This window comes from Aegilops tauschii, chromosome 7 (genome assembly GCF_002575655.3).
Source record: "Aegilops tauschii subsp. strangulata cultivar AL8/78 chromosome 7, Aet v6.0, whole genome shotgun sequence".
Taxonomy (NCBI): Eukaryota; Viridiplantae; Streptophyta; class Magnoliopsida; order Poales; family Poaceae; genus Aegilops; species Aegilops tauschii.
The window spans coordinates 447,393,839-447,418,350 of record NC_053041.3 but is presented as its reverse complement, the minus strand read 5'-3'; the positions used below and the strand labels follow the sequence as shown (position 1 = coordinate 447,418,350).

At 45.9% G+C, this 24,512-nt stretch overlaps 1 protein-coding gene across 2 annotated transcripts; it reads right to left on the bottom strand.

Moving 5' to 3' along the window:
* Positions 1-5,565: 5,565 nt before the first annotated feature.
* LOC109740409 (uncharacterized) lies at positions 5,566-9,240 on the bottom strand. 2 transcript variants are annotated; one of them, XM_020299464.4, is made up of 3 exons: positions 8,840-9,240; positions 5,974-6,382; positions 5,566-5,871 (listed from the first exon to the last, which is right to left on the bottom strand). In XM_020299464.4, the coding sequence occupies exons 1-2, from the start codon at positions 9,135-9,137 to the stop codon at positions 6,000-6,002; spliced, it is 681 nt and encodes a 226-aa protein (XP_020155053.1). In that variant the 5' UTR covers positions 9,138-9,240; the 3' UTR covers positions 5,566-5,871; positions 5,974-5,999. The 2 variants fall into 2 exon arrangements, with proteins under 2 accessions (XP_020155053.1, XP_020155052.1); XM_020299463.4 differs by having other exon boundaries at positions 5,978-6,382; positions 8,840-9,235.
* Positions 9,241-24,512: the final 15,272 nt, after the last annotated feature.

Here is a 24,512-nt window from a genome sequence, read left to right as displayed (position 1 = left end):
AAGATCTACCCAAGTGAGGCAAGTCCTTCGTGGGCGATGGCCATGGTGGGATAGACAAGGTTGCTTCTTCGTGAACCCTTCCTGGGTGGAGCCCTCCGTGGACTCGCGCAACCATTATCCTTCGTGGGTTGAAGTCTCCATCAACGTGGATGTACGATAGCACCACCTATCGGAACCACGCCAAAAATCTCCGTGTCTACATTACGTTCGCTCCCTCCAAACTCCTCCCCTTTAACTTCATATGCAATGATTTACATTCCGCTGCTATACTCTTAGAATTGCATGTGTAGGTTGATTGCTTGACTTGTGTTAAGTTGCTAAAATCGGCCAAGACTTAAAATTGGGAAAAGGCTACATTTTTATTTGATCAAGTAGTCTAATCACCCCCCCCCCCTCTAGACATACTTTCGATCCTATAGGTTGTAACATTGTTCCTCATGCGCCTGCTGGAACACCGACAAAGGCGCTGGTGCAAGCTGCACCTCAGCCATGGCGACGTTGTAGTGCACCAGCGCCTGCTCCATTGTGAAGCCGGCGTGCACAGGAGGCGCGGGAGCCGGGTCGGAGCCCGTCTTCATCGTGGTGTTGACCTCGTCGTCGGAGACCTCGGGCGAGCGGGCCGGCAAGCCGGCCATAATCCGCCTGGCACGGTGCCTCTGCCAGGCGGCGGCAAGGGCGGCCATGGTGTGCTTCAACTCCATGGAAAGGCTCTCACAAAGAGCTTCGCCGCCTACAGTCATGGCCGATGCAGTGCAAGGGAGGAGGATGGGAAGCAGCTTGTGTTGTGGTGTGGAGTTACCCATGTGTGGCCGCCTTTAAATAGCGGATTCTAGTGAGGCGAGGCATCCGGGTGTGTCAATGCGCGGCGTCGAAGTGGGTTTCTCGGCCGATGAGCCTACTTAATGGAGGCATTTGGACGGATGAGGCATTGAACGGGCGTGGTAGATATATGTCCCTTCCCGTCCAGTCACGCGTCTCCGGCATTTGAGCAGGTACAGACACCGGAGACAGGTCGCGGGCGGCGCCCCCGGCCGACACGCCACTTTAGTGGCGGAGGCAGTGAGAGGTTGTGTCCGCCCTGAGCCGTCTTGTCTTTAATGTGGTGCCGCGCGCTCTACAACGGCATGAATGCGGACAGCTGGTGCTGGGCGGGAATGCGCGCGGGCGCGGAAGGAGGGGGTTAGGAGGGCCATGGTGGTCAGAAGCGGACGTGGGAGCGGTTCGGACTCCCGCAAAGCCCCCCCCCCCCTGTTTGTCTCCGGTTTGCGGGAGAAAGTACGTCCGGACCGCGTCACGGACCGATACAGGCCCGGTTGGATGGCTTCCTCGGTCCGGACGCATGCGAGAGGTTTGTGGGTCGATGTTGGAGATGCCCTTATATCATTAAGTGGAACGTGCACGAGTGGTGTAGTATGAGGAGAGGACAAGTCAACTAGTAGAACATTAAAAGCAAGGTTAATAGTATAACCGAGAGCCGACTATACAAAGTTGCCATGTCACTTATAGAAAACCTAATAGCCCACTCATATAGTAGTTAGTCATACCATTAATATATGGCATACCTCTTTCTCTTAGGCTGGTCACAGTGAGGAGTAACTTAGACTAGTAATATGCATATATTACTAGTTTATGTTCCTAACATGCATATGTTACTAATTTATGTTACTACCTCTATAGTGGGTAGTAACATATGTGTAGTGTCATGCATCACTTCATTTATTACTTTGTAGACTCATTTTGCATTGAAAACTGTTATGTAATGGTAACATATTACGTTACTTTATTTGTCTCTCTCCTCTTTAATTACTTGCCACAACATATTTTTTGCTTATGTGGTATGCATGTTACTACCTATGTTACTCCCACTATGACTAGCCTTAGGCTACTCATAGTGGGAAGTATCATATACTAGTATCATGCATATGATACTAGTGTATGATACTACCTTCATAGTGCAGTATCATAGAGTAGTATCATAGATGACCTTATTTATGGCCATGCATGACACAAAGTAGTATAGCAGTATTATGTTACGCTATCTACCTATGTTACTCTACCCCCCCCTTCTTTAATTCCCTGCCACATCGTCATGTTTGCTATTCCCGAGTGCATGATACCAGCTATGATACCCCCGCTATGGCCAGCCTTATAAAGGTTGTTGGGGCTCGTGCTACAGCCGGCTTTAAGCTTGTAGCCCGCTTCTCTTCTCTTTCCTCTCCTCTCTTCTCCAATTAGAGACAATTCGATGTGGCATCTCTTATAGCACCTACATCACTTTATTGTACTTCCTCTAAAGCACAAAAACAACGGAATGCATCAAAATTATTTGGTTCTAGAACTGGAAAACTTGAGTCAAAAAGGAAACGTGGGCGTGGGAAATACACGGGTGCTCTCAGGTGCCAACGCACCCTACATGCAAAAATAATTTAATGATTCAAAAATGGTCAAAAAATCAAAACTTTTTTGGAATCAAACATGATCAAACATTGTACTTATATAAAATGATCCGCCAGGGAATGACTTTCATTGTATCCTAGGTCAAAGATTCAGTAAAAACACTATATACAAGTACTATTTACAATATATTGTCTTCATAAATATGTTTTTTCTTTCCCTGAAGTCAATGGGAATCATTATGCGAGTCCCCTTTTCTCTCCAAGTTGTGTTGAATTGCATGATCAATTGCACAATAATGACTCTTGTGCTACATATGTTCGGTCTGAAGTTCAATTATCATACATATGCTTGTTTATAGAATTCTTGTGGAATATATAGTCCGACTTTTAAAGTTCACTCCGAGCATCGAATTTTCAAAAAAATTGTTGCTTTTATTATTATTTTGCGATGATCAAAATAAATTTTCTTGAAAGTTCGTTCCAAACTATGGGGGGCTCTTACTTGAAGACTAACTATGCTTGGGCACGATGGCGCCATGTTGGACAGGGTCCCACCATGAGTTCAATGGCAGAGCCCACCCAAAAAAAATGTTTTGTAGTGGCTCTTCGGACTAAAAGAACCGAACCCCACCGTTAGTTTCAAGCTTATCCTTGTACCAAAAAAGAGAAATATGAAAAGTTGTCCCATTCATTAAAAAGATCGTCCTGTACTGACGGGTTCCCATGTCTCATCTTTGCAATGTAACATTGGCACGGTGCATTTGTTCTCGTCAGAATTGATGTAGTTTCTCCAAAAGTAGGTTTTCTTGCTAAAGGATATTCTTTTCCATGTTAATTGTGTTAGATTTGTGAGTCCTTCAAGTTCTAAAATGAGTACATGACGTGTCGCTGGTTTCCCTTTGCCGCGAAAGGAAGGAGTAGAAAAGAAGGTTCAAAGTAGGCAGAAGCCATGGTGTAAGACAAGAACACGAGAAAAAGGTTGAGTGGGCAAGTAAATAAAAATCAACCATCAGGACACTCATAATACAACACACATGACAGACAAGAGCTGAGGTGCCAAGCCACGAGAGGTCGGTAATTAACGTCCCTCGTCACAGAAGCCACCCCAAAAATTGTGGTCGAAGTGTTATGGTAGGTTCTTCTATCTCTTTTGAGACGTTCCGCACGGTGTAGAGAGCGATGTATTTGAACAAACGGTTCAATCATGTGGGTTTCGGTGATACATCATCTAAACCCAGATTGATTTAGGACACTTACTAGTTGTGTGAGCTGTATAGCATGGTAAAACCGAATGTTTTGGACCCAATGAGAGCTTTTCGGGCTCAGGTATGTGTTTGGGGGCTAAAATAATTTGAAAAGTGTAATATGAATTAGTTAGATAATTTGAAAGTGCAACATATACAGGACGCTAGACATCCAACGGACACATTCTCACCTGCTCGAAAAAGGAAGTAACACACTGTGATTAACCCTCTACATGTTCCTTTCTAATTCGTCCTACGCAACTAATGGACATGTATATGAGTAGTCACTCACGCATTTCACATAATAGATTATAATGAGAATAAACAACAATTGGTATAGCAGAATTCCCAGGGAAACCGACACCTACCATACATGACTGGTTCAACATCGTGTGACCAGGTCTTTTTCTTTGGATGGTGTGACTAAGACTGTTAGAGTAGTGCTAAAATTGCAAGTGACACGCAGTGTAGATACTAGAGAGCGATGTGGTTGAAGAAATGTTTCCATCTTGTGGGTTCAACATCATCTAAAACCAGAAAGATTTAGGACACAACGGTCTTCTACACCGGTTTTGTGAGCTGTATAGCATGTCAAAACTGAATGGTTTGGACCCAAGGATTGTCTCTCGGGCTCTGGTCTTACTTGAGAGGTTAAAATAATTTGAAATTTGTAATATAAAGTGGCTAGATAATCTGAAAATGCGACGTAAATAAGCTAAACAATTAAACAATCTAATTAACACAATGTCACCTCCTCGAAAAAAGCAGCAACACATTGTGATCAATTCCCAAACACGTTTCTCCTTTTGACTTTTCTCCTCTACATTTCCTTTTGAATCGGCCCTACACAACTAATGGACATGTACATGAGCACTCACACATGCATTTCACACAATAGATAAATGAGAAGAACAAAACAGCAATATGGTACAACAGAATTGACGGGAAACCGACACCTGCATTACAAAGATGGGTTCAACGTCGTATGACCAAGTCTTGTTTTTTAGATGGTGTGATCAAGACTGTTAGCGCAATTGCAACCGACAAGCTAATACAGTAGCTAGTCGTCTTCCACTCACCAACAACCACCAACAGAAAAAGAGGCAACACCCATCATGTCCCATTTCGCACGTGCATTTTCATGGAAGAATGATCTCTCCATGCCCAAAGTTCGTATCAACTCGTGAGAGAAAACACTGCGCACGCCTCACTCACATCTGAGAGATCTTTGGCGTATCATGCTAGGAGTATATCATAACTCATCCGGGTCCCACTTCCCTGTGGGCCAGGAAAGAGGATATAGGAGAATTTCCTTTCAAGGCAAGAAAGTAGACCACAGAGGTTCAGGAAGGGCATGGGTCGAAAAGCCGTAGCCATGTAGGAGCAGCAGCATATGGTACTACGGATTATTATTAGTACCTTTATAAAATGGATAGTACTAGTATGCGTGTATGGGCCTACGCCCGAAATCCATAAAGGACGTGGATACGGATGCAGTGGAGATTGGGTCATCATGGCTAGAGATCTTGGCGTGTGCGCGATGAGATCTTGTCGTGACCGGGATGCGGCATGGCATCAAACATACCAGTATTTCTTTCTTGGTGCAACGAAATCTCATCGCATCACTGGTACGCCGTCGTCCTGTGATCCACACACGTCTGATGAGAGATTCACATCTAACATACGCGGTATGCACGTATATCTAGCTTTGTTCCACTAATGATTCTGTCCCGTCATATCAAATTACTAGTACTCCCTCTGTAAAGAAATATAAGAGCATGGTAGAACCTGCCACCAGCATATACTTGTCAGGATTCAGGCATACCTGGTATATAGACAAGCATGATTGAAAGCCAGATAATTAATGAAAGGGTAACCACAGTTCAATGGCCGTTTCTCCATGTTTGGACAAGTTGATGGCAAGATAACCAGGGTTAAACGACCAGCAGTTAAATTTGTCGAGATATGAATACTTCTCATGTTCTATCTACAACTTTGATCAGACTAAGAACATTCAGTCGAATACCAATATACCATTAGATGTTTACAGGAGGGCATCTTAGCATAGTCACGGCTAAACCTGGCTGTAAGAGATTGAGCGATATTTTGCGTTCTGGTACATAATACCAGAGCATTTATGCGGTAAAGATGGTACTACCCTGATGGCTGATTATCAGTAACTCACGTCATGTTCATCTCTCAACTGTCTTCAGGCTTCCACAAGTTCCTGACTGGTAGACAGCGCAATAAAAAAGAGTAAGAATTGGGCTGTCGTCGAAACTTACACTAATAAGAGACTAAGACCATGTCATGGACAAAAAACCTAGGCTTACCTACCTTGATGAGGACCAACCACATCTTAGGCATTCTTCTTGCCATCCGAACGCGACAGCGGGATGTCTCCTGACTGCAGCTGCTCATGGAGATGCTTGTTGTCCTCCAGCAGGCGGTCGTATTTGCGCGCAAGACCTTCGGATTGTGTCTGGGCAGCTAGTGCTTTGGCCTCTGCATCCTTGGCCTCCTCCGCCTTTTCTTTCAGTTGCCGCTTCAGCTTCTTGATCTCCTCATTCAGCGAAGCAATGTCGTTGTGGTGTGGCTTGCTCTCATCGGACCTTCCAGGCTTTGCTTCTTCCAATGTCTTGTTCTGCTTCGACACAGCTTCCAGGTTCTTCTTCAGCCCTCGCATCTCTCTGATGTAGCTGTGCAGTCGGTCAATGACGAGAGCGAGGAATAAAATGTATCCTGAAACAATTAAGCGGGTTAGGGAGTACTGTGTGACCTGGATCAAAATGTAGATTCGACTCAGCTTAGAACCAGACACTGACTCAACACTCTCCAACAAACAATATACCACATTATAAATGATTTTTTTATTACGAAACTACCAATGGCTCAAGAAAACACTAATGTGCTAAAGACGTCAAGCGGAACTGCATTCTGAGAAAACCCCTGAATTTGGACACTAAAATCTACATGAACATAGAAAGATGTTACTCTGTAATTTAGTACAAGAATGTCATATGCATCCAGAAACATGCAGCTGTGTGACATCAAACCAAGATGAATCACAAAGAGGGAAGTTCAGAGAAATTCCTTTTTTGAGGATAAAAAATTGTGGATAATTTTTCTGAAGCAACAGATCCACTAGCTTACTTGGTTGTTGACAGAATATAAAAGTGTCTATTTTCACTGTAAGAAGCCTCAAAAGGTTGAAAATAATGAAAGAAAAATAATATAACAAACATAAGATCAACCACATAAGAGTTGAGCCATAACAAGGTGTTTTGGCAACGCCACAGCCCACAGGCAACAAAAGATAATATCACAAATATAGCCCCGGCCTAGCCCAAGTACAGCAGAGAGATGTGCAATGTTTGGCCCAAAAAATACCAAATCCTGGAGAGAGCACACTATGGCCCAGTTCAGCCCACTGATCCTGACCCGCCCCCTGGACTGGACTACACTCTCACTATTAAAAGAATGAAAAAGAGGACAACTGGGCAACAACCCAGGATCGCAGTAGCAGATTCCTACTCATCAGGATTCAACTCCTGTCAGCATCAGAATTATGGTATCTCACCTGGTCGCTTCTACTCTATGTAGAAGGTTTTATATGATAAAAGAGCAAATCCTCCCCATGTTTTTATCTTGAACAACCTACTTACTCAAAAATGTTATTGTAATGTTTTTACGACTTCTTAAATGTACACAAGTTTGTCAGTTTCAGGACTAAATAGCGAATGAAAGCGAAAAACTGGAATTGCAAAAACTGAAACTGATAATAAATGCTTGAATAAGAGTGATCAAGATCCCACTCCACCAATGAACTGTCCCAGAGCAAACACAAATATATCAGATATGGGACAAGTATAAGAGGAAAGTCATCCTATAAAACTTCAACTTAATGATGTTGAGGTCCGTGTCTCCTAGATATAATTTCAGTGGTTGGATGTTGCATGATCTCATCAACTCACGTCTGAATCTTTAAGAACCATAGTACGAATTAGGCCGGTCAAATTAGCCCCCCAACTCTAGGGGCCCCATCATCCAAATAATGAAATGGGTGTACCAGAACAGAACAACTTTCAAGAGCATTCATCACCTCTGGCCAAAGCTCAAGTCACTTGGAACAACAAGAATAGTTGATGAGCATAAATCAAATCATGTGAATTTTTTCCAAGGATTTAATATATGAAAAAGGCAAAGCACCCAAAAAAACCAAAATAGCATAAATGTCAATACATCAGGTATAATAGACATGCATAAATGCCGTAATTCGTTTTTGCATTTGCTATAAGGGTAATCACAAAAGATTTCAGGCCAAACTGAACACTACATAAAAATCACAGGTTGTATGAGAACGTTCCTGAATATACCCATAAAATAGTATGCATATAGCACAAACAGCAAATAGTATGCATATAGCACAAACAGCCTGAGCAGCATAAGCTTCGGTCTATGCATGGTCCTAATTCCTAAATTGCATCATCAATGACTTATTAAACAAGGGTATGATAGGAAATATTACCAAAGCAGATAAGTTTGCCACACTTTCTTGAATATTTATGCCATACAAAGTTCCCAGTACATCTTAACAAATCAGCGTAAAATAGTTTGCAAAGTGGAACAAAAATATTTCTGTAAATAACATTGGTTTCAACACCACCAAGTGAATTCATGAGTACTACGTTTAGGACAAAAATTATAGCAGAGAAATAAGACACTTAACGTGAAAGGTTACCCCATCTTTGTTAGAAACACCCTACATTCGTAATTCCAATTATGCGATAAACAATTTGAGTGCAGACACTATATCTATAACTGAATTGAACAGTAATCAGAAAATTATATTACAGGTATGGAGCATTAAGCAAGATACACTGGGGAAATCTTTTACTCTATAACATTAAACTACAGATATAGAGAATAAAGTAAGGTACAATGAGGAAATCTTTTACTCGATATGTCATTAAATTGTAGATTACTCCAAAATGTTAACCAAATGCAGCTAATAAATTACTTATTAATCTCTCCAAACCATGATTGAACAACTCATCCGTCAGACTAAAATCAAAGGAACGTCGTGATGCGCTAGAGCGAAATCAAGTCATGCGCTCTCATCTAAATTCAGGAAACGCGAGGAAAAACAGACAAGAGGGGAACGGACGGGCGGTCGGTCCCGTAGGCAGGCACACGTACCCATGAGAGAGGCCTCGAGGAGGTGGCGGGCGAGGAGGACCTGGTCGGTGGGGCTGAGCGCGGCGGGGGCGTCGAGCTCGCCGGCGCCGGCGTGGCCGTGGATCTTGGCCATGCTGTGGAGGCTGGAGGCGAGGACGACGAGGACGGTGGCGGCGACGGTGCGCACCATGACGGGGGCCCGGCCGCGCTTGAGGCGGTCGAGCGCGAGCATCGCCAGCCTCCTCAGCGGCGTCTTGAAGAGCAGGACGACCGCCATGCCCGCCTCCGCGGCCAGCAGGGTGAAGAGGAGCTGGATCATCGCGGCCGGGCAGGCGGGCGGTTGCGGCGCTCAGGGGGTCGGGTCGGGGTGGTGGGATACGGGGGGGCGCTCCTCGCTTTCTCTGCGCTTTTGTATCGCGAGGTGGGTGCGGTGCCTTTCCTTCCTTTGCCTCGGGGGTGGGTTTTGGAATTTGGAACACCGGAGCCGCAAAGGTTTCTAGAGAGGAGAGTCCTTCGGGATGGTCACGGACGCCGTGTTGGAAGGGTTTTGGCACATACGCGCTTGCTTGGACCGTTTGCTCTATCTTCTGCTATTACTCCCTCCATTCTAAAATATAGTGCCCCCGCGCTTCCCGAGGTCAAACTTTGACCATAAATTTAACGAACGAGACCGACTGCGGCGGGTGAAAAAATTACATAATTAAAAACTTCTTTCGAATACGAATTCACTGATATAATTTTTGCTCCCGCCGCAATCGGTCTTGGTAGTTAAATTTACGGTCAAAGTTGAAGCACGGAGATAGAGGAAGCACTACATTGTGGAATGGAGGGAGTATTAGTGTGTGACATCATCCAGCCCATGGTCCATCCATGTGTGCTTTCACATTTTTGGCATCCCACAAAAACCAAAATTGCAGCGAGATTTTATTTGGCACCCCCAAGTATTTAACAAACGTAAAAGTCAGAAAAGTTTGCCAAGCCAAACAAACACTAGATTCCTAGAAAACACAATACATATAACATTCGAAAGAAGCTAACAGCACGAAGTGACGTTGAAGCCTCTCCTTGGGTTGGGCAACGACAATGCCTAAGTCACCTTTTGTTTCCTGGCAGAAAGTTCCTTCAAACCCTTCTATAGGGGGGCATGATCGGCAGGTAGAGTAGACCAAAACAACAGTTGTAGACTGGTTTTACTATGACACTGTTATAGATCGGTAGATCTTATATCTGCATATGCCATGTATAGACTTGATTGCATTTCCATGCTAGATCAGATTTGAAATTGTATTAGCCCTTGATGTTGTTTTGGTATTGATGACACGAAGTTCTTTTTTGTGTGAAAACGACCAGATATATTAAAAAGATTCACCGGAAGTACAAAACAATACAACATAATAAAAATAACATCGAGGTGCATAGGCCACCAAACGACCATTACCGCCGCCGGAACTCGCCGCCGATGCGCCGAACTCGCCGCTCCCATATCGGAGCTAGGCTGACCTTATGATAGCCGGAAGTCTTTGTGCACGCTCCCCTAAGGATCGGCACCCCGCAGCCGTATTCGTCGTCATTAAACTCTTTAATTGATCTGAAAAGGCTGACAACAAACCTCGTCGTTGCATACGCACGACAAAAAATCCTAACCTCGACGCCCCGAGGAACGGGCAGGAATTTACGCCGGAGCTCTATCTAATTTGTTCCGATGGACGAACTTGAAGAGGATCGGATCCTGAAAGACTAACTCGAAGAAGAAGAGCCGCCATCTGTATGAACGCCACCCTTGCGAGGACTAAAACCCTATCTATCTCCTCCCCACCACTGACCGCCAGAGTGGCAAGCGATGGGGAGGCGAATCCACCGGCTCGCCGGCAGAGAACGAGGGGAGAAAGGTTTTCCCTAGTCGTCTTGTGTTAGATAAAACGAGATAAAACGAGACACGAGAGACACGGATTTTTACGTGGAAACCCTTGCGAGAGAAAACCACATACGCACGAAGGCGCAATCACTATGATGGAGGAGTATTACAAGCACAAGAGGACATACCGTCTTAGGTGCGACTACATGGGGTATATAAGAGGGCAATACATGAGAGTCCTTGGATGACAAGTAAACGAGTTGTACTCGTACGCGTTGGTACCAACGCAAAGGCCCACACCGTATGTACTACGTCTAGTCCAATACGGTATAGTTTGTCAGCAATCACCAAAAGGGGGAGATTGTAAGTGCATCTAGTGCCACCCCTAGTTGGTTTTAGAGTATTGACGACAAACCTGGTTGAGGGACTAATGTGTTTGTGAGAATTGCAGGATAACACAGGTAGTAGTCCCTCATTGATTTGGTTTACCTACCGGAGATGACCCCTAAAAATGTATGAAGACATTGAAGACAAAGGTGGTATGTGAAGATATTCACATTGAAGACTATGACATGAGAAGACATCGCGTGAAGACTATGGAGCGCGAAAACTTAGTTGTTTCGTTGTTTCCATTTCTTCTTTGTTGAGTCATAGGAACCACCGTACTGTTAAGTGGGGTCCCAGTGAACAAAGTCAGAGTGACTGAAGTGATGCTCAACCAAATCCTATGTCTTCGAGCGAAGACAATGAGAGCAAATCTTATCCAGAGCTGGATGAGTCAGCTTTACTTGTAGCCCAAGTCAAGCTGCCGCGTGTGTTTGAAATCTGACTGTTGGAACACGTGTCAGTTCCTTAGTGACCCAGGGTCATTTCGGACAAATCAGGTCGGGTTGCCTAGTGGCTATAAATAGCCCACCCCCTACACCATAAATTGGTGGCTGCTCAGAGTTAGTGCACGGCTTTTGTTGTTTGAGAGCAACCCACCTCCGAAGCTTTTGAGAGAGAGAAATCCTTGCGAGGACAAAGCCCAAACACCCAGAGCCAAAGAGTGTTAGGCATCACTGAAGTCTTTCTGTCCGCGTGACTTGAAGACTTGTTACACTTGAGGACTGTGAATCCTCCAGACGGTTAGGCGTCGCGTTTTGAGCATCCAAGAGTCATTGTGGATCGCCGGTGAACAAAGTCTGTGAAGGTTTGAAAGTCGACCTTGAAGACTTACCAGAGTGATTGGGCGAGGACTGGGTGTCCTTAGCTCAAGGGGAATAAGGTGAAGACACGGTCTTCTGAGTTGAATCTCAACCTCCCTAACCAGACGTACAGTTGTCACAGCAACTGGAACTGGTCCAACAAATCCTTGTCCTCACCAAGTGTCTGGTTCTATCCCCTCCCTCTCTTTACTTACAGTTTGTCTTCGTGAAGTCATTGCCTGTTTGCACTACCTGTTTGACTTCACTGTGTGACTACTATTTGTTGTTTGGCTTCATACTATCTTCCATCCCGATCTTTACTACCTAGCTGCTGTTAGTCTTCGTGCTTTCACTTCATTGAATACTTGACTATGGCTTGCTTAGTGTAGTCTACCTTCCGCTGCATATCAATAGGCTCATTTCTATTGTTTGTCTTCGAAACTCTCATGTTTTGAAGTCTTTCATAAAAATCGCGTATTCACCCCCTCTAGTTGATAACTAGCACTTTCAATTGGTATCAGAGCCTGGTACTCCCTTGTTCTGTGTGATTCGGTTTAACCACCTAGAGTTTTAACTATGTCAACTGCAGGGATAATCAAAGTCTCCGTTGCATGCCCCGTCTTCGATGGAACTGAATATCCCTACTGGAAGAATAAGATGCGCATGCATCTTGAAGCCATTGATGTCGACCTCTGGTATGTCGTCAAGAATGGTGTTCCCAAGACCGGTGAAGGTGTCACCCCTGCTGATGTCAAGAAGTTCGTTCAACTGGATTCTACTGCCAAGAACATCATCTGTGGTCATCTGACCAAAGGACAGTATGGCCATGTGAGTGCTCTGGAAACGTCGAAGCTCGTCTGGGACTGGCTCTCCAAGGTCAACGAAGGGGTCTCAACCCAGAGAGATCAAAGGACCAGTGTTCTTCGCAACCTCTTCAACCGCTTCAAGAGAAACGACAATGAGAATGTCCAGCTCACGTTTGATCGCCTCACTGACATCACAAATGAGCTTCGTGCTCTCGGCGCCACTGAGATCACCAAGCATGAAATCGTCAAGACACTCTTGAGATCACTTGACAGCTCATTCAACACCCTTGCCCTGATGATACAAGAACGCCCTGACTTCAAGACACTCGATCCGTCTGACATACTAGAGAGGCTCAACACACATGAGTTCCAGCTATCTAAGAAGAGATATCTATGGCCCCAACTATGGCCGAACTCGCGCTTTGAAGGCAAAAGCTGTTTCCTCATCTGAAGAAGAATCTGACTGCAGTTCTGGTGATCCTGAAGACATTGGAAAGGAGCTTGCTATGCTTGTGAAGAAGTTCCAGAAGTTCACTAAGAAGAAGGGCTTCAGAAAGTCTTCACGATCCAGCTCAAGAAATGATGAAGCTTCCACTCATGATTACAAGAAGAGAACATGTCACAAGTGCAAGAAACCTGGTCACTACATCTCTGAGTGTCCACAGTGGGACAATGAGAACAAGAAGAAGAAGAAGAAGAAGAAGAGCAAGGAATATGATTCTGATGACAAGAAGAAGAAGAAATCCTCAAAGTCATGGCTCAACAGAGCGGCGACGTGTCTAGCGCAGGTCTGCAGCCGTGGAGCAATATCGCCGGCCTGGTTTGACACCAGCGTGATGGTGAAGATTACCTCGGAGGAGGCTTAAAATTTTATGGGTACGTGTTTAAGAACAACGCACAATACCCTAGAAAAAAATTCCTTCAAAAAGGGTTGTCCAGTATTCCGTTCATGAAGAAACATGAACTCGGGATGGATTCGTATTCACGCAGAAAACAGATCCGAAAATTGCTCCACTCATCGGAAGGTTCCTGGAGTTTGAACCGTCGGATCGAGCTGAAATTTGGAGGGGTGGTAGATATGTGAATTCCGCAGCAGATGAACGGTTGGATCTTCCAAAGGACCTCCGAGCTTGGCTCTGGAGACCACGCCCTAAACTCGTCAAGATTCCCATCCAGATTTGACACGGCTCCGGTATATCGTAGATTGCCAGAGATTCCTCCATCGGAACTCGGCGAAATTTGGCATGGTTGTTGTACACTTAATTTCGCACAATTCCACCGAAGGAATCGTCAAAGCGATGCTCGAGGAGGTGGTGGCAACGGATACAAGTTTGATGTTCGGAAAAAACAGCACGGTCGCCCGAGGGCAATGTTGACGTTGAGCCCCCGAGCTCCATGGATGATTCTTCCATGATCATGATAGAGATCGGAGTTGATGTTGTCGAAGGCCCTCGTCCGAACATGATGATCGGAGGTAGGGCACAGTCCTTGGTTAAGCCAAGGTGGCTAGTCGAGCCGCCGACAAAAGATGCCGACATCGACCATAAATCTCGGCTCCGATGCGTAGATCGCGCTGGAGACGACCCGAATTCCCATCGCCCCGTGGCGACCGCCAGCAGGCTCTCAATGAAAGCACCAATGTCGGTTCAATATCCGGCGTATCTCGTAGTAGGGGTCCTAAGCTAGGCATCTGGGAGCGATGGTAACATGGACACGGGGTTTTACCCAGCTTCGGGCTCTCTTGATGAGATAATACCCTACATGCTGCTTTTGATTGTATTCATATGGGTATAGTACAGAGTACATGTATCTACCACGAGATTGTAGTAATGAATATGAGATTATCCATTGACTAGCCTGGCCTCGGTTTATATATGCATCGTAGGCCTAGGGTTTAGAGGAGTCCTTGTCTTGGGCGCCAAGTCTTGTAGAATCCTCGTTGTATGCAGCATGGGCTGTCCGAACTGGCCGATGAGTATACGGCCATGGGGATCCTCGGCCCAATCTAACTGATCGGGAGACGACGTGGTGAGTACCCCCTAGTCCAGGACACCGTCAACCAAGACCACCACTGATGAGGCTCCACCAACCAAGAAAAGAAAAACCAAGAAGAAAGATCGGGCTGCTCCCACAGAGCCCCTCGTCGTCGAGCCAATTTCTGTTGCTCGTCCTGCGTCTGCACATCAAGAGCGTCGTTTGATAGTTCATGAGCCTGCTTCCAAAGAGGCTCCTGAAGCTGAAGACATTCCAACTGTCAACCCCACCGCAGCTGAAGACATTGGTCCCCAAGACAATGTAGAAGATGATGAAGTCCTTCCTCAGATCGAGCACAATGTGGTATCATCGCCTGTTCTCACGAACAACGAGCTCATCAGCATTGGTCGTCCTTTGACGCCAATCGCTCAGGATGATTCATGGGCTGATCACCCTCAAGACTCCCCCCGTCAAGAAGAAACACCAGCTACTCCCCCAACTCAAGTCACCACTCCGGTGCTTGACGATGAAGACTTTGTGGCTCAGACAACTCCATCTCCACAAGCGTCGCCAGCGTTCCGCGGGCTTCGTAAAGGACCAAGGCCACAAGTCACTCTGTCGAGTGTTCCAGAAGGAGAAGAGCACCATTCTGTATCATGCCAAGTATTCCCTGAAGCCTCTCCAACTGCGAACATCCCCGAGTCTGAAGCCAAAGCGGCTGAAGATATTCCGGCTACATCAGCCGATGAACAAGAAGAGCCAAGAGATGAAGAAGAGCATGTTGCTACACCCCTAACCATCCCTGAAGTTGTTCTCGAGGAGAACGTGTCCGACCCTCCAGCTACTCGAGTGGAGGTTGATAACATTGAGGCGACCACCAACACCCATACTGAAGCCAATGACGTTGTCATGGCTGAAGCTACTGTGGCGCCTGAAGTTAATGTGGTGCCATAAGTGATTGCACATGAAGCCATTGCTGCTCCTGATGCAAATCTGCAGCCTGAAGTCAATACCACCGTCACTGCCACTGCTCCTGTACCGCCTCCACGGCCACACACCATCGAGCAAGCATATGATCTTGGTCAGCTGGTCACTGTCAGATGGCCCATTCTGATTCCTTCACCTGCTGCTAGTCCGCAATTTGACTATCATATCGAGCACAGGCCTCAGGTCCAGAAGCCAAAGCCAAGGTTGCCTAGGTTTCTAGGTACAACAACTTCACCAGGGTCATTCAATGCAAATGGCTTCATTGCGCACAACACTTTCTTTGATAGTGCCAAGAACCCCTATTCCAAGCCAAGGATTTCATCTGATCGGTTCTGAAGCTATCAGCAGCGCAGTTACTATTCTTGTGTTCTCTATGACCAAGGGCGCATCTTTCCACATATGCGTCTAGATTGTGAAGCCATTGTTGGACGACCCTGCCTTGAAGAAGCCCTTGACTGCTTCCGTGATGCTGGTCTGCTGAACTTTGTTACTGATAAAGAGCATTGGAATGAAGAGCTTCTGCTACAATTTTATGCTACCCTCCACATTCGCGGCTACAACAGGGATCCGAAGACTTGGGTCCTTGAGTGGATGACAGGCAATACTCATCATGAAGCCAAAGCTCTGGATATCATTGAGCTTACATGCCTGCCCAATCCAGGTGAACTCTTTGAGCCTGGTTGTCAGCTTCACCGCAATGCTTTGGAGAGCATCTTTCACAAGCCAGAGCCCAACATGAGCCAAATGCTGAGCATGATGAAGCCACTGCCACGCGACGCTGAATACCCAAGAGAATTCTTTGTTGAAGACCTAGAGTATCTGCCCCGTACTATTTATCATAACATCAGGTGAACTCTCTGGCCCATCAAGGGACATTCTTCCGCAACGAAGCTTGAAGGAGCGATGAAGACATTGGTCTTTTATATCTTTAATGGCATCAGCTTCAATGCTCAAGACTTCTTTATCAGGCAATTGGCTGCATCAGGCTCTGACCTCTTTGGTCTGAAGTTCTACGCTCCATGGGTTATGCGTCTTATCAAGCTTCACTCTGCCGTCAACTATCAGCCTTCTGCATGCAACCATCTGATATTTCTGCCAGAGGTTGATATGTCAGTTGAAGCCATATACCCAGAGCCTGCCAAGGAGCCTGTTTATCTTCACAATGCTGATCACCAAAGCTTCACACAGCCCATTGAAGGAATCCAGGCTATCACTCGTGTTTATCCTTTGGCTGGCAATACACGTGCACCTCACCGTGCCCAAACTGAAGCCACTGAAAGCACTATTGCTCAAAGGCCTAGGAAGCAGTCTCGTGTTCTCAATGACCGAGAGCTTCTCGTCGCCCTGCATCAGAAACAGGATAAGCATCACTACTGGCTGAAGCGGCAGATGCAAAGCCTCTTGGTGGACGTCAATCGCATTCGCAACCTTGCCACCAAGAATGCATTTGTCACTCATGAAACCTGTCGGAGGTCTGGGAAGAGTTTGACTTTGCTCAGTGCTGAAGCAGATCTTCAAGACAATGGCTTCACTGAAAGATTCAAGTTTGACTCCACTCCTCCAAGTAATGCTGTCTTGCGTCGGACTCCCTCTCTTGAAGACTCTGACTATTCCTCCTCAGCTACAACGGTGAATGCCAGAGTCATAGATGACCAAGATGATGCTACTTCACCACCTCCAACTTCAGCGCGTGTCGATACTGCACCAAGTTCTTCTGCACTGCCTGTTGGAAATATGCCCTAGAGGCAATAATAAAATAGTTATTATTATATTTCCTTGTTCATGATAATTGTCTATTGTTCATGCTATAATTGTGTTATCCGGAAATCGTAATACATGTGTGAATACATAGACCACAACATGTCCCTAGTGAGCCTCTAGTTGACTAGCTCGTTGATCAACAGATAGTCATGGTTTCCTGACTATGGACATTGGATGTCATTGATAACGGGATCACATCATTAGGAGAATGATGTGATGGACAAGACCCAATCCTAAGCATAGCACAAGATCGTGTAGTTCGTTTGCTAGAGCTTTTCCAAATGTCAAGTATCATTTCCTTAGACCATGAGATTGTGCAACTCCCGGATACCATAGGAGTGCTTTGGGTGTACCAAACGTCACAACGTAACTGGGTGGCTATAAAGGTGCACTACGGGTATCTCCGAAAGTGTATGTTGGGTTGGCACGAATCGAGACTGGGCTTTGTCACTCCGTATGACGGAGAGGTATCTCTGGGCCCACTCGGTAATGCATCATCATAATGAGCTCAATGTGACCAAGTGGTTGGTCACGGGATCACGCATTACGGTACGAGTAAAGTGACTTGCCGGTAACGAGATTGAACAAGGTATTGGGATGCCGACGATCAAATCTCGGGCAAGTAACGTACCGATTGACAAAGGGAATTGTATACGGGATTGATTGAATCCTCGACATCATGGTTCATCCGATGAGATCATCGTGGAACATGTGGGAGCCAACATGGGTATCCAGATCCCGCTGTTGGTTATTGACCGGAGAGTCGTCTCGGTCATGTCTGCATGTCTCCCGAACCCGTAGGGTCTACACACTTAAGGTTCGGTGACGCTAGGGTTGTAGAGATACTAGCATGCGGTAACCCGAAAGTTGTTCGGAGTCCTGGATGAGATCCCGGACGTCACGAGGAGTTCCGGAATGGTCCGGAGGTGAAGAATTATATATAGGAAGTCCAGTTTCAGCCACCGGGAAAGTTTCGGGGGTCACCGGTATTGTACCGGGACCACCGGAAGGGTCCCGGGGGTCCACCGAGTGGGGCCACCTATCCCGGAGGGCCCCATGGGCTGAAGTGGGGAAGGGAACCAGCCCCTGGTGGGCTGGTGCGCCCCCCTTGGGCCTCCCCTGCGCCTAGGGTTGGAAACCCTCGGGTTGGGGGGCGCCCCACTTGGCTTGGGGGGCAAGCCACCCCCTTGGCCGCCGCCCCCCTTGGAGATTGCATCTCCTAGGGCCGGTGCCCCCAGGGACCCTATATAAAGGGGGGAGGGAGGGCAGCCGCACCCAAGCCCCTGGCGCCTCCCTCTCCCTCCCGTGACACCTCTCCCTCTCGCTGAGCTTGGCGAAGCCCTACCGAGATCCCCGCTGCTTCCACCACCACGCCGTCGTGCTGCTGGATCTCCATCAACCTCTCCCTCCCCCTTGCTGGATCAAGAGGAGGAGACGTCTTCCCAACCGTACGTGTGTTGAACGCGGAGGTGCCGTCCGTTCGGCGCTCGGTCATCGGTGATTTGGATCACGACGAGTACGACTCCATCAACCCCGTTCTCTTGAACGCTTCCGCTCGCGATCTACAAGGGTATGTAGATGCACTCTCCTCTCTCTCGTTGCTAGATGACTCCATAGATTGATCTTGGTGATGCGTAGAAAATTTTAAATTTCTGCTACGATCCCCAACAGTGGCATCATGAGCTAGGTCTATGCGTAGTTTCTATGCACGAGTAGAACACAAACTTGTTGTGGGCGTAGATGTTGTCAATTTTCTTGCCACTACTAGTCTTATCTTGTTTCGGCGGCATCGTGGGATGAAGCGGCCCGGACCGACCTTACACGTACGCTTACGTGAGACGGGTTCCACCGACTGACATGCACTAGTTGCATAAGGTGGCTAGCGGGTGTCTGTCTCTCCTACTTTAGTCGGAACGGATTCGATGAAAAGGGTCCTTATGAAGGGTAAATAGAAATTGGCATATCACGTTGTGGTTTTACGTAGGTAAGAAACGTTCTTGCTAGAAACCTATAGAAGCCACGTAAAAACATGCAACAACAATTAGAGGACGTCTAACTTGTTTTTGCAGCATATGCCTTGTGATGTGATATGTCCAAAAGGATGTGATGAATGAAATATATGTGATGTATGAGATTGATCATGTTCTTGTAATAGGAATCACGACTTGCATGTCGATGAGTATGACAACCGGCAGGAGCCATAGGAGTTGTCTTTATTTTTGTATGACCTGCGTGTCATTGAATAACGCCATGTAAATTACTTTACTTTATTGCTAAACACGTTAGCCATAGAAGTAGAAGTAATCGTTGGCGTGACAACTTCATGAAGACACGATGATGGAGATCATGATGATGGAGATCATGGTGTCATGCCGGTGACGAAGATGATCATGGCGCCCCGAAGATGGAGATCAAAAGGAGCAAAATGATATTGGCCATATCATGTCACTATTTGATTGCATGTGATTTTTATCATGTTTTACATCTTATTTACTTAGAACGACGGTAGCTTAAGTAAGATGATCCCTCGCAATAATTTCAAGAAAGTGTTCCCCCTAACTGTGCACCGTTGCGAAGGTTCGTTGTTTCGAAGCACCACGTGATGATCGGGTGTGATAGATTCTAACGCTCGAATACAACGGGTGTAAGCCAGATTTACACACGCAATACACTTAGGTTGACTTGACGAGCCTAGCATGTACAGACATGGCCTCGGAACACGGAAGACCGAAAGGTCGAGCATGAGTCGTATAGAAGATACGATCAACATGAAGATGTTCACCGATGTTGACTAGTCCGTCTCACGTGATGATCAGACACGGCCTAGTTGACTCGGATCATGTTTCACTTAGATGACTAGAGGGATGTCTATCTGAGTGGGAGTTCATTGAATAATTTGATTAGATGAACTTAATTATCATGAACTTAGTCTAAAATCTTTACAATATGTCTTGTAGATCAAATGGCCCACGCTAATGTTGCCCTCAACTTCAACGCGTTCCTAGAGAAAACCAAGCTGAAAGATGATGGCAGCAACTATACAGACTAGGTCCGGAACCTGAGGATCATCCTCATAGCTGCCAAGAAAGATTATGTCCTAGAAGCACTGCTAGGTGACGCACCCATCCCAGAGAACCAAGACGTTATGAACGCTTGGCAGCAGCGTGCTGATGATTACTCCCTCATTCAGTGCGGCATGCTTTACAGCTTAGAACCGGGGCTCCAAAAGCGTTTTGAGCAACACGGAGCATATGAGATGTTCGAAGAGCTGAAAATGGTTTTCCAAGCTCATTCCCGGGTCGAGAGATATGAAGTCTCCGACAAGTTCTTCAGTTGTAAGATGGAGGAAAATAGTTCTGTCAGTGAGCACATACTCAAAATGTCTGGGTTACACAACCGCTTGACTCAGCTGGGAGTTAATCTCCCGGATGACGCGGTCATTGACAGAATCCTTCAGTCGCTTCCACCGAGCTACAAGAGCTTTGTGATGAACTTCAATATGCAGGGGATGGAAAAGACCATTCCTGAGGTATATTCAATGCTGAAATCAGCGGAGGTGGAGATCAAAAAGGAACATCAAGTGTTGATGGTGAATAAAACCACTAAGTTCAAGAAAGGCAAGGGTAAGAAGAACTTCAAGAAGGACGGCAAGGGAGTTGCCGCGCCCGGTAAGCCAGTTGCCGGGAAGAAGCCAAAGAATGGACCCAAGCCTGAGACTGAGTGCTTTTATTGCAAGGGAAGTGGTCACTGGAAGCGGAACTGCCCCAAGTACTTAGCGGACAAGAAGGCTGGCAACACCAAAGGTATATGTGATATACATGTTATTGATGTGTACCTTACCAGCACTCGTAGTAGCTCCTGGGTATTTGATACCGGTGCGGTTGCTCATATTTGTAACTCAAAGCAGGAGCTGCGGAATAAACGGAGACTGGCAAAGGACGAGGTGACGATGCGCGTCGGGAATGGTTCCAAGGTCGATGTGATCGAAGTCGGCACGCTACCTCTACATTTACCTACGGGATTAGTTTTAAACCTCAATAATTGTTATTTAGTGCCAGCTTTGAGCATGAACATTGTATCAGGATCTCGTTTAATTCGAGATGGCTACTCATTTAAATCCGAGAATAATGTTGTTCTATTTATATGAGAGATATGTTTTATGGTCATGCCCCGCTGGTTAATGGTTTATTCTTAATGAATCTCGAACGTAGTGTTACACATATTCATAGTGTGAGTACCAAAAGATGTAAGGTTGATAATGATAGTCCCACATACTTGTGGCACTGCCGTCTTGGTCACATTGGTGTCAAACGCATGAAGAAGCTCCATGCAGATGGACTCTATGAGTCTCTTGATTACGAATCATTTGACACGTGCGAACCATGCCTCATGGGTAAGATGACCAAGACTCCGTTCTTCGGAACAATGGAGCGAGCAACCAACTTATTGGAAATCATACATACTGATGTGTGCGGTCCAATGAGTGTTGAGGCTCGCGGTGGCTATCGTTATGTTCTCACTCTCACTAATGACTTGAGTAGATATGGGTATGTCTACCTAATGAAACACAAGTCTGAGACCTTTGAAAAGTTCAAGGAATTTCAGAGTGAGGTTGAGAATCAACGTGACAGAAAAATAAAGTTCTTACGATCAGATCGTGGAGGGGAATATTTGAGTCACGAATTTGGCACACACTTAAGGAAATGTGGAATAGTTTCACAACTCACACCGCCTGGAACACCTCAGCGAAATGGTGTGTCCGAACATCGTAATCGCACTCTATTGGATATGGTGCGATCTATGATGTCTCTTACCGATCTACCGCTCTCATTTTGGGGCTATGCTTTAGAGACTGCCGCATTCACTTTAAATAGGGCTCCGTCGAAATCCGTTGAGACGACACCGTATGAATTATGGTTTGGGAAGAAACCTAAGTTGTCGTTTCTAAAAGTTTGGGGATGCGATGCTTATGTCAAGAAACTTCAACCTGAAAAGCTCGAACCCAAGTCGGAAAAATGCGTCTTCATAGGATACCCTAAGGAAACTATTGGGTATACCTTCTACCTCAGGTCCGAAGGCAAGGTCTTTGTTGCCAAGAATGGATGCTTTCTGGAGAAGGAGTTTCTCTCGAAAGAAGTGAGTGGGAGGAAAGTGGAACTTGATGAGGTGATAGTCACCCCTTCCGAACCGGAAAGTAGCGCAGCGCGGGAAGATGTTCCTGTGGTGCCTGCACCGACTGGGGAGGAAGTTAATGATGATGATCATGAAGCTTCAGATGAAGCTCCTACTGAACTTCGTAGGGCCACAAGGACATGTTCCGCGCCAGAGTGGTACGACAACCCTGTCTTGGAAATCATGTTGTTAAACAACGGTGAACCTTCGAACTATGAAGAAGCAATGGCGGGCCCAGATTCCGACAAATGGCTAGAAGCCATGAAATCCGAGATAGGATCCATGTATGAAAACAAAGTATGGACTTTGACTGACTTGCCTGATGATCGGCGAGCCATAGAAAATAAATGGATCTTTTAGAAGAAGACAGACGCGGATGGTAATGTGACCATCTATAAGGCTCGACTTGTCGCTAAGGGTTATCGACAAGTTCAAGGGCTTGAGTACGATGAGACTTTCTCACCCGTAGCGAAGCTGAAGTCCGTCCGAATCATGTTAGCAATTGCCGCATTCTATGATTATGAGATATGGCAAATGGACGTCAAAACGGCATTCCTTAACGGCTTTCTTAAGTAAGAATTGTATATGATGCAGCCAGAAGGTTTTGTCGACCCTAAGAATGCTAACAAGGTATGCAAGCTCCAGCGCTCGATCTATGGGCTGGTGCAAGCATCTCGGAGTTGGAACATTCGATTTGATGAGATGATCAAAGCGTTTGGGTTTACAGAGACTTATGGAGAAGCCTGTGTTTACAAGAAAGTGAGTGGGAGCTCTGTAGCATTTCTCATATTATATGTGGATGACATACTGTTGATGGGAAATGATATAGAATTCTTGGGAAGCATAAAGGCCTACTTGAACAAGTGTTTTCACTGAAGGACCTTGGAGAAGCTGCTTATATATTAGGCATCAAGATCTATAGAGATAGATCAAGACGCCTCATTGGTCTTTCACAAAGTACGTACCTTGACAAGATATTGAAGAAGTTCAATATGGATCAGTCCAAGAAGGGGTTCTTGCCTGTATTGCAAGGTGTGCAATTGAGCACGGCTCAATGCCCGACCACGGCAGAAGATAGAGAAAAGATGAGTGTCGTCCCCTATGCCTCGGCCATAGGGTCTATTATGTATGCCATGCTGTGTACCAGACCTGATGTAAACCTTGCCGTAAGTTTGGTAGGAAGGTACCAAAGTAATCCCGGCATGGAACACTGGACAGCGGTCAAGAATATCCTGAAGTACCTGAAGAGGACTAAGGATATGTTTCTCGTTTATGGAGGTGACGAAGAGCTCATCGTCAAGGGTTACGTCGATGCTAGCTTCGACACAGATCTGGATGACTCTAAGTCACAAACCAGATACGTGTATATTTTGAATGGTGGGGCAGTAAGCTGGTGCAGTTGCAAGCAAAGCGTTGTGGCGGGATCTACATGTGAAGCGGAATACATGGAGGCCTCAGAGGCAGCACAAGAAGCAATCTGGGTGAAGGAGTTCATTACCGACCTAGGAGTTATTCCCAATGCATCGGGCCCGATAACTCTCTTCTGTGACAACACTAGAGCTATTGCCCTTGCCAAGGAGCCCAGGTTTCATAGGAAGACCAGGCATATCAAGCGTCGCTTCAACTCCATTCGTGAAAATGTTCAAAATGGAGACATAGATATTTGTAAAGTACATACGGACCTGAATGTAGCAGATCCGTTGACTAAACCTCTCCCTAGAGCAAAACATGATCAGCACCAGAACTCTATGGGTGTTCGATTCATCACAATGTAACTAGATTATTGACTCTAGTGCAAGTGGGAGACTGTTGGAAATATGCCCTAGAAGCAATAATAAAATGGTTATTATTATATTTCCTTGTTCATGATAATTGTCTATTGTTCATGCTATAATTGTGTTATCCGGAAATCGTAATACATGTGTGAATACATAGACCACAACATGTCCCTA

Coding starts and splice junctions, on each gene's coding strand:
- LOC109740409 (XM_020299464.4), bottom strand. CDS start 9,137: ATGATCCAGCTCCTCTTCACCCTGCTGGCCGCGGAGGCGGGCATGGCG. Junction 6,383..8,839: donor CCTCGAGGCCTCTCTCATGG/GTACGTGTGCCT, acceptor TAATTGTTTCAG/GATACATTTTATTCCTCGCT.